The sequence below is a fragment of the Onychostruthus taczanowskii genome, unplaced genomic scaffold (assembly GCF_017590055.1).
Source record: "Onychostruthus taczanowskii isolate IOZ18803 unplaced genomic scaffold, ASM1759005v1 scaffold1, whole genome shotgun sequence".
In the NCBI taxonomy this organism is placed as follows: Eukaryota; Metazoa; Chordata; class Aves; order Passeriformes; family Passeridae; genus Onychostruthus; species Onychostruthus taczanowskii.
Genome location: NW_024496525.1, coordinates 18381303 through 18397301, shown reverse-complemented (window position 1 = coordinate 18397301; position 15999 = coordinate 18381303). Strand labels below are relative to the sequence as shown.

Sequence of the window (15999 nt, the reverse complement as noted above, 5' to 3'; positions counted from 1 at the left end):
CACCTGACATGCTAACTGTTGTCTTTGTGTGTTCCACAAGCAGAACGTCTGAAGTCCGATAGCACAGCACTGCAACAGACTTCAGGCACTCTACCAGACCTGCTTGAGACTCCTGCCCTACGGTGGGCAAGGTCAAAGCACAGTGGTAACATACACCTGCAAGAATCCCTGAAAAATGAGCAGCAGCTTCAGTGATCCTCTAACAAGGACCAAGCTCCATAGTGACTGCCTCTGCTTGCTGCTTTGGGGATCCCCCAGTCAGCAAGGTAATGAAAAGACATGTACTCTTTGCATTTTAGACACAGTCTTGTGGTTGTCCCTAAGCCCTGCCTGTGCTGACTCAACACACACACATGCTAGGCATCTGTGGTGGTTCCAGGTTAGATGGCACCCTGGCTAGATGTCAGGCACCCACCAAAGCTGCTCCATCATTCCCTTCCACAGCTGGACAGCTGAGAAAAAATTCACCAAAAGACTCATGAGTTATAGGCAGGGAGGGATTACTCACCAATTACAGTCACAGGAAAAAGAGACTGAACTTGTGGGAAGTAATTGAACTTATTACCAATCAAAATCAGAGCAGGATAATGAGAAGTAGATCAAATCTTTAAAAAACCTTCGCCCCACCCCTCCCTCCTTCCCAAGCTTAACTTGATTCCTGAATCTCTATCTCCTTCCCCTCAGCAGTGCAGGGAAATGTGGAATGGGAACAACATCACATGTTGTTCCTGCCCCTGCTTCCTCCTCAGGGAGAGCCCATACCCAGCATGGGATCCCTCCCTCAGCACACAGTCCACCACAAACTTCTCCAATGTGAATCCTGTCCACAGGCTACAGTTCTTAAGTTCCAGCATTATTAACTTCATTAAGTTACAGTTCTTAGAGCAGTTCCAGCCATTCCAGAGGACGCAGTACTTAAAGACTGCTCCAGCATGGGTCCCCCACAGGGTTACAAGTCCTGTCAGCAAATCTGCTCCAGGGTAGGCTCCTCTCTCCATGGGTCTGGAGGTCCCTCCCAGGAGCCTGTTCCAGCACAGACTTTCCACGAGATCCCGAAACTTCTTTTGAGCATACACCTGCTTCAGTGTGTGGGGCTCCTCCACAAGCTGTAGGTGGATCTCTGCACCCCCACAGATATTCATGGACTGCAGGGGCACAGCTACCTCACCATGGTCTTCACCACAGACTGCAGGGAATCCCGTCTCTGGCACCTGGAGCACCTCCTTGCCCTCTGACCTTAGTGACTGCAGAGCTCCTCCTGTCACATATTCTCACTCCTCTCTTTCCTGAGCACTATTACCCCCATACAACATCTTTTCCACAGTGGTGTTTCTACCATCATTCCTGGACTCCATCTTGACCAGTGGTGGGTCCATATTGGAGCACTGACTGTCAGACATGGAGGAAGCTTCTAGCAACTTCTCACAGAACCCACCACCACAGCCCTCCCCCTACCAAAACCTGGTCACACAAATGCAATACAGCACCCTTGGTACTCAGCTATAAAGGGAATCTTCCAGATCACCCTCTTTTTGAGTTGGTCTTGCCAGTCCAAGTCCTGTTTAATCCTGTTTAGCTCTTCATTTATTTTAGTGGGTACAATTTAGGAGAGACCTCATGAGCTTTCACAGCTGCAGATTTCTGAATTTATAGCCTGAAAACGAGATCTATAATTCATGATAAACCACAATTGCTGGTATCCATACAACCAGACCTTGCAATGCAGGTTCCAGCCTCCAATTTTAGAACTGCACATCAGTGCAGTCAGTCTGGCTGTAATATTGGAGTCTGAAGTACACAAAAAAAGCAATAATGCAGAGTGTGAGAGAACAGAACAGACCTGGCTTAACACAGTGGATAAAGCTGTGTATTCTTCCCTCTTAATTCCTGTCAGAAACAGTGGAATGCAAGACCAGAATTCAGGAATGATGCCCCCCAGTGCACCACTTAAGCTACAGGCTCTGAGATGCAGTGATCAGTTCTGTACTAAACAAGAGTACACTGGAAAATATCATCCCCTGAGAGGAATTAAGGGCACACCAAAAAAACATCAAGACCTGTTATATCAAATTCTAGGATCACACAAAGAAAAACTGTAAGCCTCCCCAAGAAGATAAAACTCGGGCTGTTCATAACCAGCACAAGGAAATTAAAAACACGGAAAGGTTAACACCTTTTTTTAAACATGAGAAAACAGAGACTGAGGGGCTGGAGAGACATCTCTACACTAATAAGAAGAAATACAAAAACTGACAGAGATATACAAAAACATTTGTCTGTAGAATAGGAAATATCATGGTTTGCTAGAGGTTTGAAGAAGCTACACAAAACAAAACACTTCCAACACTAACAACAAAGGAACAGAGGTAGAAGGGCAACTTTCTGATGCTAGGACACAGGCTCTTAAGGGTAGCCTTAGTCCTCTTAACGAAGCTACTACCATTATCACCCAGACAAATTAACTTCACAGCACTCCTACCTGTTTCTGCTACCTCTAAAAATTAATTTTTAAAAAATATCTAAAACTGGGGTGTAATTAGCTATTCAGATTGGAAGGGACCCAAGAAGCTTCCAGGACTTACACTACAAGCCAGAGCATTATGTAAGTGGGAAATGAGCTGAGGCAACGAGACAGGAGTTTATACTAAGCCTGTCCTGAGGATTTGCAGCAAGGCTCAATCCTCCAGGTGACAGTCATCCATTGCTAGCATGACCCCTGGTCACTTGGTGCAGACATACTGTTACAGCTACATTCCAGGTGAAGCTAGTTCTGGACCTTTCCATCCATGAGGCTCTAGCAAACCCAAGCCAACCACCTGCTATGAAGCAACATTCCTCTAAATGTCTTAAGTCACTGTAGTCTGCAGCTGAGCACTCAGTCACAATGTGCATCCAAAAAACCCTAACAGGACACAGTGAAGTAGGTCCAGATAAAACAAAAGTGATTCTGCTATGGGAAAGAATAAGGGAGCAATTCCTCCACAAGCAAAGCTAAAAGTAGTTACCAATCGAAGATGGAACAAACATTATGACTTGTTACTAGTAAGAAATAAGTAGTAGATGAGGTATCAAAAGACAGTTTTATAAAAAGGGCATAAAGCATCATACAACAATCTACTGTACAGCAGATTTCTAGTCTCTGCAGCAGTAAAAACTAAAAAAAAACCAAAAAAAAAAAAACCCCACACCCAAAAACCACACAAACCTCTTCCTCCAGAAAACGACACATGCCAAAAAAAAAGAGAAAAAAAATAACAAAAAAAGGACAGATATCATTGAAACATTCCCATTTCAGGAACATGACAGAAAGAAACCCATGAAAATATCAACTTCAGAACAGCTAAAGAAAAGCTGCACATCTAACCCTGATGAACGTGGGGGTCTTTTAGGTTGCAGACATAGACAGCCTGCCCATAGGCTTAAGGCCCAAACAAATCATCTTCCACTTCACAGGTAGGAACATAAGGAATGCATCTGGCTTTTCAAACTACCACTACAGATCCACCAGAAAGCACAGGGACATAGAAATAGTTCAGAGGTTTTTTCTACTTACTCCAGAGCATCTACAGCATCTTCCTCCTCTGAGGACAAGCCAGTTTCCTCCAAATCTTTAGCCATCCCAACTGGCATTTCCTTTGGGAGTTTTCATACAGCCCAGTCCTAGCTGCAAGAGCAGTTACCTGCAATAAGGATTAAAAGCAGGAATGAACAGCTGAGCAGGCCAGCGAGAGGGATCAGGTAACTACCACCTCCTGCCAGTAGCTATTCCTCAGAATACTATCAACAAGTATTCTTGTTAAACATCTGTGATCTGTTAAACGTCACCTCCGAGGCACGAGAGTTCAGAAAGCAGCATCCCCTTCCAGCAGAGAACTCCGCACCTGCCCGTGAGAACCACTCGGGCGCTTACCGGTAACGCGCGTCCCTGCCCCGCCCTGCCTCGCATCGGGCCGCAGACCCACGCCAGGCCGGCCCAGCCCAACGGGAAACGCCCGCCAAGACCGCCCCGCCGCCCGGGGACAGCCGGACGCCGTAACGCCTGCACCGGCGCAGGAGCGGCCCTCCGGCCCGGAGGGACGGCTGCGGCCCGGCCTACCCCGCGCCGGCCTAAGCACGGCGACCTCCGGCGGCCCCAGAGGAAGCAAGAGCGGCGGGGAGCGCCCAAGGCAGCGGGTCCCCGTGCCAGCCGTACCTGCCCCCGCAAGGCCGGCCGCGCCGGGCCGGGCGCACAAGGCAGCCCCGGCCCCTCCCGCCGCTTCCCCGTTACTACAACAACCGACGGGCGGCGGCCCCGCCCCGGCGCGCAGCCGCCCCCGCCGCCTCACTGCGCAGGCGCACTCGACTCCGCCCCCTGCCGGTGCTCCCCCTACTCCCGCGAGGTGGGCGGGGACGAGGCGGGCACGCCTCGCTCGCGGCGAAGGATCCGATTGGCGGGAGGCGGTCTTACGTGCCGTGGCGCGCGCGTGGAGCGGCGCTCAACGACCAATCGGAGCGCTGGGCGGTGGCGCGGGCGGGAGCGCCGCCGGTAACGGGCGGGGACTCGGCCTGGGCCCGGCGGGCGCGCTTCGAGCCGGCCGGGAGGATGAGCCGGTTCCTGAACGTGCTGCGCAGCTGGCTGGTGATGGTGTCGGTCATCGCCGCCGGGAATACCCTGCAGAGCTTCCGCGATCACGGCTTCCTCTCAGAGAAGCTGTACACCGCCAGCCCCGGCCTCGGTAAGGGCCGCGCCGGCCGCCCTGGCGCCTGGAGGTCTCCTTCCAGCCGTGGGCCTTGGACTGTCCTCGGGCTCCCACCTCCGGGGCCCGGGAGCTGCCTGCCGCCCCGGCGTGCCCCTCCACGGCGGGACGGGGGGTGGCAGGCAGGGCCGTGCGCGGTCTCCATGTGCTCCCTCCTTCTTTACGCAGTGAATGGGCTCCAGGCTCGGACCTTCGGCGTCTGGACCTTGTTGTCATCAGTGATCCGCTGCCTCTGCGCAATCGACATCCGTAACAGGACGTATGTAAAGCAGCACCCGAGAAATCCATTGGTTTGCTTGCTAGACACAGCCTGAGCTTAGGGGGCGGCACAGAGGAGGTGGGGAATCAAAAGCTGTTCCTGTCTATAGTGTTGACAGCATTCCCTTGAAGAAGCTCAAATAGCAGTGTGGGGTTTGTGCGGTAGCTGCTGCCCCCTTCTTCCTCTCTGGGGACAGCCTGTGCGTTTGAGTTCTGTTCTTAGCTCAGTCAGAAACTGGCAGATCTGAGAACCTCTTACTGTCACCAATCTCTGAGCTCCAGCTTGGAAAGCTTTTTCTCAATGGCGTTGCTGCTCTGTTAATTAAGCAATTTCTAATGCTGTGGTGTGACTGGTGGTCAATACTTCTTTTACTATGACAGCTCAGCTAAAGACTGGGATGGTTTTAGGTGCCCCATTGCAGCACTCTTAACCAGTTGTTTTCCTTCCTACACTCTTACCTGGGGCTGACAACAAGGCCTGAGGGGCAGCCTGATGCTGAGTGGGAGACACACCATTTCTCCCTGTGCTAACAGAAGTGTTTCTGAGAGGGGTTTCCAAGCAAGCTGACTTGAGGTCTGTGCTAGACAAAGCCTTTATTGGAGGTTGCTAAAATGTTTTTGTCAGTGCTTCCCTCTTCCCCGCAGCAGAAGTCACTGTTCACCTGGCAGTATGTGCTTGGATTGCCTAGGCTTATCTGAGGTAGGGAGGTGCAGGGACTAAACAGTATGCTTTTAGAGGGTGGTGGCAATGCCAGTTATCAAGAATCAGTTGTTTCTTTGAGAAATTTTATCTTGCATCTCTTGAACCTGCTCCCTTTTCAACGGCTGTGGCCCATAGAGGGTAGCAGAGCACAGGTGGGAAGACACTGGGTGACAGAGCCTGAAGTCAGCCAAGTCCTGTCACCCTAGTTCTCTGCTCATCCAGTTCTCACCTTCTTTTTGTGTATGCACATACTTCTCATTTCACTGGTGCCCTACTCATGCTCTCGTCTCTTCACCTTCCTTCAGGCCAGATAATGCCTGTGATTTTCAATGCACCATTGAACATGCTGCTCCATTCTCCTCTCAGCTGTTGCCCAGGGGGATTTTGCACCTCTCTAGGCAAGGGACAAAGTCCCCTCTGTGCTGTCAGTGGGAGCAGATGGGGCAGCATTCAGGTTTGCCTTTTTTCCCCACTCAGCCATATTCATGCCCATAGTATAATATGATAACCTGCTTTTTTCTGCTCTTCAACAGCCTCTATCACATCACACTCTTTACCTTCTTTTTGGCCCTTGCTCACTTCCTCTCTGAAGTCTTCGTATACCACACTGCAGCTTTGACAATTGGAGTTATGGCACCCCTCATGGTAGCAAGTAAGTAGAGCTCTGCATCCTCCCCCTGCATACTCTCCTTGGAGCTATGAGAGCCCAGAAAAACTCCCCGTGCAGCTATGGGCTGAGGGGATGCCTCATCTCATGTCCCACGTATTCTACACAACTCATCCTCTGTCGCAGGTTTCTCTATTATGGGGATGCTGATTGGACTGCAGTACCTGGAGGTAGAAGCACTATCACAAAACAAGAAGAAAAACTGAAGTTGAAGGCTTTTTGTGGGTCGGTGTCATCTTCTACCTTCACTGCCAGACTTCCACAAAAGCTCAGCTGACGCTCTCCAGGACACCAGTCCCGCTGGTGGGTGATGTTGGACTCTGTCAATCAGTGTCATTACCAAGTTGTTTTTGTCTTGTCCAGGCAACGTTTCAACTGACTGATGTCAAAGACCAAGTCCCAGAGGAGTTTGTGTCAAAGCTTATGGGAGGCAGTTGGTGACTGACTCCCAGGGTAGCAGGCAAAGCCTCTGGCACACCCAGAGCACTAAGGCCTTGTCTCCCAGTGTACCTGTGACAAGGTGCAGAACTGTCCAGGATGTGCTGAACACTTTGGAAGAGAAAGAGAGAATGGGTGCTACCCCTGGCATTGCTGTGTAACTTGCATGTGTGTGTTCCCCAGGGGCCATTTCTAATAAATGACAAAAAACTGCAGTGGGCTATGTTTGTCTTTCTCCTACACAGCAGTGGGTAGAAGAACAGAGCCAACAGCACCTTCCACTGTATGTTGCAGAATACATCATCTCTCTTTACAGCAAACCTACCTTTCCCTGAGTCCTTGCCACAGAGTTCTGGGTCTGACTGCTCACATGACACACATGAAGAGGGTTGTTGATGCTCTCTTTCTGCAGCATGCTGGTGACAGCACACTCAAACTATGAATCTGTGAGTGAGGACTGAGCTTCCTGTGTGGCAAGTTACAGCTACAGAAGATGGAGAAAACAGGGAACAGGTTCCTTAGACCTAGAGAAAATAAAGCCCAAAACAGTGGGCAGCAGACAGAATGCAGAAAAAAAACAGCACGAACTCCTAGCTGGGAAGACAATTCACATGCAGAAGAAAGAGGAAACAAAGGGAGGAAAAGAAGACAGCAGTAGTACTGGGCAAAAAGATGATTCTTCCATTCTGCAGAACATTTAATGAGCCACATGAAGACTGTTTCCAATCATTTAATATGACTACGTCAGGTTTCATTGTACACTTCAAATGTTTATATTTTACATTAAAATTTATATTGAAAATCATTCTAAACCCCCATCCTCAATCCCAAACTAGCAAAGACAGGACTTCAATCATAGAATATGCTGAATTGAAAGGAATTTATCAGGATCACAGTCCAACTCCTGGCCCTGTGCAGGACCCCTAAGAATCACACAATGTGCCTGAGAGTGTTGTCTGAGCACTTACTGAACTCAGGCTATCTCAAAATGTAGTGTATCAAAAATAATTAAAATTTCACCAAAAAAAATGTCTTATCAAAAATAGTTTGTCAGAGAGGAATATTTTTAACCATTCTACCTCAGTACAGCTTTTGTTCCCTGCCTCAAATAATACATAAGTAACAGCATGATTTAAGGCATATTAGGACATTTGATGTCTCCAGCAGGGGTGGGATGCTGGAAAGGATGGAGAAGTGATAAAAGGATCTAGAGTTGTGTTTAGAAGATAAACAGCATACAGATGGGAAGTGTCTGCAAGACATAAATGCTGGTAAGTTGGCACCTTCTCCTGTTCCCTATTATGAAGTGGGAAGCTTCCACATTGGAGCAAAGCTGGATTCCCATCATACCCCTCTCTGTGGCTGTGAAGAGCAACACAGCCTTGGCTGGTTTTCTCAATATAACACTTCACAAAAGTTTGTATGTCATGTTGAAATATGCAAAAGGCACTTTATTGTTAAGGAGGAAGACACGGTCCTCAGCCCAGGGAAACAGTGGTTTGACTTTTGTTGCTAATGTAGTGATGAGCTAGATTTAAGCTGCAGAACTAGTCCTTGCCTCAAGCTAGAAGGAGGCATACTGGTGTCTCTTAATTACTCCTAATATCTCAGAACCTCAGGGCAACCCCAGTGAATTCTGAGTAAAAGTTTATCCAGATTAAGAGTGCTTCATCTGGGAAAGCCAAATAATAAAAGGAGGTGGCAGCAGCTGGTGCACTGCTTTGCACTTTGCTAGTAATATACTGAGGCCTCTACTATTACCTGTGCAACACAGAGCATCATGGGAACCAAGGCAGAGCAATCCCTTTTCCCTAGAGCCAGCTCTTCCAGCCAACTTCAGAGTTAAGTGTGGTCCAGCTTCTGCCTTTCACATCACAGCCACATGCAAGGTGCCACCATCATGCTCAGGGTTAGCCTGGTACTGTGGCTTTTCTCTCAGCACATGTGCTTTTTCCAATCATACATGGTGGGACTGGGGGGACACAGCAGATTTTCCAGCATTTTCTCCCAAACACCAAAACAGCATGATGCAAGGATAAAACTGACAAAAGCAACTCCCCCCTCTTGTTTTGCTCTTTCTCCACAAGCAGTTCACAGTTCCTGTCCTGAGGCTGCTCCCCTCCCATGGCATGCATGTGACAGGAGCATGGTGCAGGTAGAAAAGATGGGAATGAGGGGGGCTGTATCTCCCAGCTTTGCCACCCCTTCATTTCACAGCCGTGATTCCTCAAGGACTATGGGATTAGTGTAGGCTTCTGGCAACACTTTCTGCAAGTCAGAGAAAAACAACATGGTCAGGATCCTGGCTAGCCAGACCCAGGCTTGAGACATCAGCTGACCACAGCCTGGGTAGTTCATAGCTCCCTATTACTGCAGAAATCCCCAAAGAAGAATCACCATCCTCAGAGAGTGCTGCTGGTTCCCTCTTCCTTCTCTTGCCACTTTGACTGCCCAAGCAAGGGGCACTGGGGCAGCAGGGCAGTGCAATGTCTGACTGTTTAAGCTACTTGCTGTAGTCCTCAGACCACTACTAATTCTCTGTGGTGTTGATACCACTGGAAGTATCAGACCCAGAGCCAGCTCACCAACAACATTTCACTGTGACACAAGCTCAGCTTCAAAGCATGAAGGTGCAGGGCCAGTTCCCTGGGCAAGGGAAAGTGCTGGGAACTCCTTCATGCCATGAGGCAGCACAGTGTCTGTGCAAACACCAGAGAGAACTTGTGTTCTTTACACCCTCAGGCTCAGCACAACCCCTAGTTCCCCTGTGTTCTTACTCCAGCATGTTTGAGGACTCTTAACTCCCAGACACATTGCTTATCTTGCTCATCTTCCAAGTCTTTTCATCCCCACCCCCACTGCCCATTGAAGTGCCAGCACCCTCTGTCCTGCTTCTTCCCTTTCCCAAGCTTGGATTTATGGCTGAGGTAACTCCACAGAGCGGTGCCTTCTTCAAAGTTCACTACTCATATCTTAAAGAGATGTAAGAAATAAGAAGCAAACATACGAAAGTTTTTTTCTCCATAAATCCTGTTGAAGAACTAGCCTGATTTCTTGAAACCTTAAGGTGAAGGGAGTTTTTCCAGAGGAAAAGCAAGGAAAAGGGGGACTGCTGCCCAATTACCAGCCTATCCTCACCTTCATGGAACAACCAAACTCTAATAATTCCAGTTCAGCTTCCCTGGGTGGAGTTTGACAAGCTCAGCTTCTGAGCCTTTCTGGGGTGTGTTAGGATTAGACTTGAGACTTCTTCCCCTAGTGGATTTCTGATACCTCTCAAGTTCTAATTCTGCTTACAGTGAGACAGTCCAGCTATCACCAATTCAGAAGACAGCACACAGACTTGTAAGGGTCAGTGTGGAGTCTCCTGCAGCCTGGGCTCTAAGTTTACTCACTGTAAGGCAAGATTGACATCTGAGGCAGAAATCAGAGGTGCACAGGAAAGAGGTTCACATCCCCAGCGCAGTTCAAGAGAAATACAGGCAGCATGGAAGCAAGAGATATGAAACAGTCTCATTTTGAGTAGGCTCTTACACAATCTGTAGGTGAAAAGGTTTTACAGAAGTCAGCAGCAATATCCCAAAGCAGAGGAGTGAGATAAGGAAACCTTCAAAGACATATCTGAAAGCAAAAGCCAGGAAGTGCAAAGAGGGAACTTCAACAAGCAGAAAGGGTAGGGGGGTGCATGAAAGTAGGAATAAGGGGAAATCTGCATTTAGACTTCAGAAACTCCACCAGAATGCACCATGGAAGCACTCAAGCAACTTAGAACGGGCTCCCCAAGCACTTTTGGGGTCTCAGCACCAGTCATTTGCTGTGGAGCTACAGGAGCAGAGATTTAGATCAGACAGTCTGCAGGGCTCCACCACCTTGGGAAAGGAAAGCTGCTCTCACAGCTGTGAGTCACAGTACTGGAAAAGGGCATAGAGATGGCCTACATATGGCTTAGGGACAGGAGAAGGCTGCTTGCCACACAGTAAACAGAGAAATGGAGCAGGGAAGTTTGGGAAGCAGAGAATGGGTACACATTGTTTGTCTACTGCACAAAATTCCAGCATTTTTTTACTGGCAGTATTTCACTAGAGGCTAAGCATTGTGCAGCTTCCAATAGAATCCAGTAAGCTACTGACGGTGGACACTTGTCCTAAACAAACTATGGAAGGTTAATAAAGATACTTTTTCTTAATGCAAAGAAACAAAGAGACAAAAAGGTTTGCATGGATGCTGCAAATCACAAGCAAACGAGCACAAGCAGTACACAGCATATTCACGAGTACAATGTGTGTGCTGAATCAACTGACACTACTATGAAATCTTAAGACACAACACTGGAATGGCTTCAGATGCATTTACAACAAAGGCAGCACACAAAGAGCCTCATTATCACTTAAAACAGGCATTTGATCCAAGTGTCCTGAGATACAGAAAGCTGAGGCAGACAAAAGTGGAGAGGATTATTTGGACCACACTACAGTTTAATTAATAGAGGACAAGGTGTACACAATGCCATTAGGCTCATTTAATCTACTAACTGCAACATTTGTTTAATTGTAACCATAGCAGAGGAGGGCACCAATAGAAGACAAACTGCTACACAGCCAGTGGTACAGGGCTTCAATGCAAAGTGAGATCTGCACAACTCCACAGCTCTGCATGCTCACAACTGACTCTAAGTCGTCTCCTTGCAACAACCACAGAATTGTTTAGGCTGGAAAAGATCCTTAAGATCACAGAGTCCAACCATTTACCCAGTACTGCCAAGTCCACCACTAAACTGGGTCCCTAAAAACCATGTCTACGTGTCTTATAAATACCTCCAGGGATGGTGACTCTAATGTTTCCCTAAACAGCCTGTTCCAATGCTTGACAACCTTCTTGATGAAGGAATTTTCCTAATACCCAATGTAAATCTCCCATGGTGTAACTTGAGGTTTGTTTCTTCTTGTCCTGTTGCAGACTGACCCCCAGCTCACTATGATCTCCTTTCAGGTTGTTGTAGAGACCAAAAAGCTCTTGAGCCTCCTTTTCTCCAGGCTAAACAACCCCAGCTCCTTCAGGTGCTCCTCATAGGACTTGTGCTCCAGACCCTTCACTAGCTCCCTTGCCCTTCTCTGGATATGCCCCAGCACTTCAATGTCCCTCTTGTAGTGAAGGGCCCAAAATTGGACACAGGACTTGAGGTGCAGCCTCACCAAGTACAGGTGGACAAACCTTCCCCCAGTCCTGCTGGCCACACTATTTCTGACATAAGCCAAGATGCCACTGGCCCTCTTGGCTACCTGGGCACACACTGGCTCATGTTCAGTGGCTGCTGACCAGCACCCCCAGGTCTTTTTCCAATGGGCAACTTTTCAGCTGCTCTTTTCCATGCCTGTAGCACTACCTGAGGTTGTTGTGACCCAACTGCAGGACCCAGCATTCACCTTGTTGAACCTCATAAAATTATCACAGTCTATCCAGGTCCCTCTGCAGAGCCTTCCCACCCCCCAGCAATACTCCTGCCCAACTTGGTGTTTGGTCTGCAAACTGACTAAGGGTGGACTTGATCCCCTCATGCAGTTCATCAACAAAGGCATTAAAACAGGACTGTCCCCAGTACTGAGCCTTGGGGCACTGGTGACCTGATGCCAGCTGGATGTAACTCCATTTACCAACACTTTCCCTGCCCATGGGACTCTTCCTCATACTTCCATCAAAGTACAGCAGCTTCATGGTCCCTGTAGAACATGCCCTAATCTCAGCAGGGTTAAGGTTGGTTTTCCCAATGGACTCGCTCTGCTTTTGCCTGTTAGTCCTGTTGGCTGTGGCACTAAATGATACACACAGTCTATCACACCTTGAAAAGCAAAGAGTAGCATGGATAACTTAGCAGACCAGCCTGTCAGAGGACACAGAGGACAGTGAGTAGTAAAGCATACCACCCCAAGCAACAGCTGAGAAAACACAAAGTACCACTGAGATTCACAGATCAACAAGCACAGAGCTTTACAATTTTCAGGTATTCTTATGCCACAAGGCACCAACCCAATGACTCTGTTCTTACTACATTTTTTTAAATTTCCTTCTTGAAGTTGGCCATGCACCCTGGCTGTGATCAAAACCAATTCTTTAGAGGGCTCCTGGTATCACCCTCCAGCCAAGAGTTTGGACTGTAAAAATAATGACAGAGAAGTGGCTCCAAATGTCTGCACCTCCTTTCCCTAACAAATGACTGACAGTTCAGTTCTTAATCTGCTCCAGCACCAGGCTTTGCTTTGCTGCATCTAGCTGAATCCCTACATCTCTGTCTGACATGAGTCTGGGGGGATCTCCACTCTGTTCTTGGAAGCTGTCTTGTCTTTCCTCTCAGCTGAGTACCTGAGAAGACCAGAAAGATTCTTGATACTCTACAGCCATTGCAGTCACCCCAGAAATGCCATTGGCTTCATGCCTGTGCCACCCTGTGAGCGTTCAGAGAAGTAGATTAGTGCAATTCTCCTACCTTGGTGTGTTTAAGCTAGTGAGCAGGAGTGGCAATTGATGGGGTTAGATTTACATGCTACAGTCCCATAATCCATGATCTGACTGCTGCCTTGGAGTCTCTGTAATGACAGTCACAAGTCAGAAAATATGGAGGCAAGTAGGAAAAGAAATTAAAGTGGAGCAAAATAAGAAAGGGAAACAGGCAATGGAAGAAAGCAGTAAAATCACCCAAGCATGTGTAAGGCAGCTGTGCCACACAGAAAAGCCCCAGTACCTGACTTTGTCAGAGCTCTCCACAAAGGCAGCACACAATGCCCAAGCCCAGCTGGCTGATCCCCTGGCCGAGGCATCCATCTTAATGCAGAATACCAGATTCAGCCTACCATCAGTCAGTTGAGCACCTGCAGCTGGTTGTTAAGTTTGAGAATACTCAGGTGAGCTCAGCCATGTGGAGAACACATTTGGGGGTGTGGTGGGGTGTGCAACATGGTTTCCTCCGAGCATGTCTCCTCAGGGGGAAGGAGCTGCCAGTGAAATTTTTGACTGACTGAGACCCTTTATCTCAGACACATCCCTTTGGTTCTTACTAGTGTCAGTTCTGGAGACTTTCAGGGTTATAAAAATGACATTGCACCACCTTTGCTCTGGTCGCAGTGCTCTTCCCCATGCAGCAGCAAGCTCTTACAACGGTATTTAGACTGAAAAGGATTTATACTAAACAGGGCTTAGGCAAAAAACGCACAATTCATCTGAGGAGAGAAGTGTCTGACAAAGGGAAAGGATCAACTACTAGAAGGCATCACCTTCACTGCCAAAGGAGCTCAAGCCCTTTCCTGGGCCTTCCACATCCGTGTTATGAATTCAGCTCACATTGCCACTGGCATTGAAGAAGGGCAGCACTGTCTTCTAAATAGAACTAACTCAAGACAGCAGAGAACTGAGATTTTCACACTTTGCTAGTCATGGTTGCTGATGGTCACCTGAACATTGAGTGGATATCTCTGCTAACATCCTAGAAGAGGAGCCCAGAGTAATACAGAAAATAGCCTCAAGCAACCGGTCCCCTCCCTTTCCCTGCAGGGAGAGCTTCTGACAGTATCCACTGCAATTAGTTCACCCACGTGCAAAAAAGTACATTAATTGCACAGCATGCCACAGGGATATCATACCCCAAGCTCTGGTGTGCAAGCATGAGCTAGCAGCCTTGGCAGCAGCACTATGCAAAGTGTGAGCAGCCAGGTTGCTCAAGCCCTCACTTAGGCTTTGGCACCTTAGCTTCCTCCAGTCACATACACTGAATCCCACTTGGCAGCTGAGGGCAAGGAGTAAGAGGAATAGCCTGCCAGCCTAGGGGCCTAGAATAATAGTTACTCATCTCTAAAAAAAGAGCAAAGCACTGAAGTCCTCAACACATTGTCAAGGGAGAGAAATGAGCACAGCACTGCCCTACATCTGGCCCTAGCTGGTATGAAGATGTGTGAAGCCCTGCAGAACACCAGAGGACCAGAGCCTACAGATTCTGCATGACATTAACGCTGAGCAAACAGAGGCTCCAGCAGCTGGCAGAGCTAGGATTACATCCAGTTTGAAAATACCAACAAGGAGCTTCCCCACAAGCCACTCCCCTTCCTAGAAAGGAGAGAGGTTGGGTGTTGTCCTGAGCTAACAGCAGAGGCACAGCAGGGACTGAAAGGGGGTTTACTCACTGTCTGTTCATTTTCCAAATTGGCCTGTTGTCTTCGGAGATCAGCCTTAATGAATGCTGGAACACAGGAATGAAGAGTGATGTGAAGGCAGTCAAGTCACCATGCAGGGCCCAAGTAAATTTCCCCAGGACTCAAAGGAGCAGCAGAAGCCCCAGAAGAGACAGAAACACATTACAATGAGCAAGATAAACCACCCTCCTGGACAAGGCTGGAACACTTATGAAACAGGCAGGATAGAGATTCTTTACTGCAGCATGTAGAAGGCGCAACTTTGAGACCCCAGCCAGAGCCAGGGAAAAAAGCCTTGGCTCTTCTTTGTAAGATAAAGCAGATACTTAAAGAGGAACAGCATTGCTGTGGGACTGCTGTGTGGGTTCTGCCCTTTCCTGCAGGCACTGTGAAGCACAGAGAGACGACTCTTCAACTAATTAAGTTGAAAAGAAGGTACATTATCACAGTGCTGGACACGTGCAGAATCATTTCCAAAGGCATGTGCAAAAAAGGCACAAGTTCCTGCTCTCTATTTATCCAAAAAGGTTTTACATACTCAAATGGTTTCCAGGACGGTTTCTATGATGCTCATTACATAAATATTAGCTCTTGCCTGGTATTATAATTAGCTGAATATCCATTACGGCTGCGCAATTGTCCTCTGCAATTGGGTTGGTGAGCTTCTGGGGAGGAAGTAAAACATCTTCCTCATGGTAAACTCTTCACCTGTGTCTAGTTGGCAGGGCTCCTTGACTTGCTGGTCACAGTCCAAACCTCCTCTCATTCTTAGAACCCAGTGGTATTTATGGCTCCTGCACTCTTACAATACTTCATATATTACCTGTCATTCCCAACCTTGTTTCAGTTATCCCCACCTGGTATCAATTAGTTTCCTTGTTAAGTTCTAATCACAGCATATGATCTTTGCTACCTACATTTCTAACTTAACCCCTTGACTCAACTGCACACAAAAACCTTCAATGAATGTGCCAAGCCCAAGGCAAAGTCAGAGCAGAAGAACACTGAAAATTTTAATTA

General features: G+C 48.0%; 3 protein-coding genes across 21 annotated transcripts in view; 1 reads left to right on the top strand and 2 right to left on the bottom strand.

Moving 5' to 3' along the window:
- The window catches only part of TTLL5 (tubulin tyrosine ligase like 5), a 130064-nt gene extending 125749 nt beyond the window's left edge, over positions 1-4315 (bottom strand). For 17 of the 19 annotated variants that reach the window (XR_005952201.1, XR_005952205.1, XR_005952202.1 and 14 more), the window contains exons 1-2: positions 4193-4315; positions 3554-3680 (exon numbers count right to left, since the gene is read on the bottom strand). Coding sequence is in view for 15 of the 19 variants with exons in the window: in XM_041398545.1 (XP_041254479.1) it covers positions 3554-3630 (77 nt within the window). In the remaining 4 variants the exon portion in view is untranslated. The other 2 variants (XM_041398555.1, XM_041398631.1) reach the window with 2 other exon arrangements.
- Positions 4316-4500: 185 nt separating this feature from the next.
- On the top strand, positions 4501-7017 carry ERG28 (ergosterol biosynthesis 28 homolog). The gene is made up of 4 exons (XM_041396213.1): positions 4501-4715; positions 4905-4995; positions 6231-6349; positions 6491-7017. Exons 1-4 carry the CDS (start codon positions 4583-4585, stop codon positions 6568-6570), a joined length of 423 nt encoding a protein of 140 aa, XP_041252147.1. The 5' UTR covers positions 4501-4582; the 3' UTR covers positions 6571-7017.
- Positions 7018-9013: 1996 nt separating this feature from the next.
- FLVCR2 (FLVCR heme transporter 2) overlaps positions 9014-15999 on the bottom strand; it is a 32302-nt gene continuing 25316 nt past the window's right edge. The window contains exons 9-10 of the mRNA XM_041399390.1: positions 14971-15026; positions 9014-9070 (exon numbers count right to left, since the gene is read on the bottom strand). Of these exons, the coding sequence (XP_041255324.1) occupies positions 9014-9070; positions 14971-15026 (113 nt within the window). The remainder of the gene's footprint in view (positions 9071-14970; positions 15027-15999) is intronic.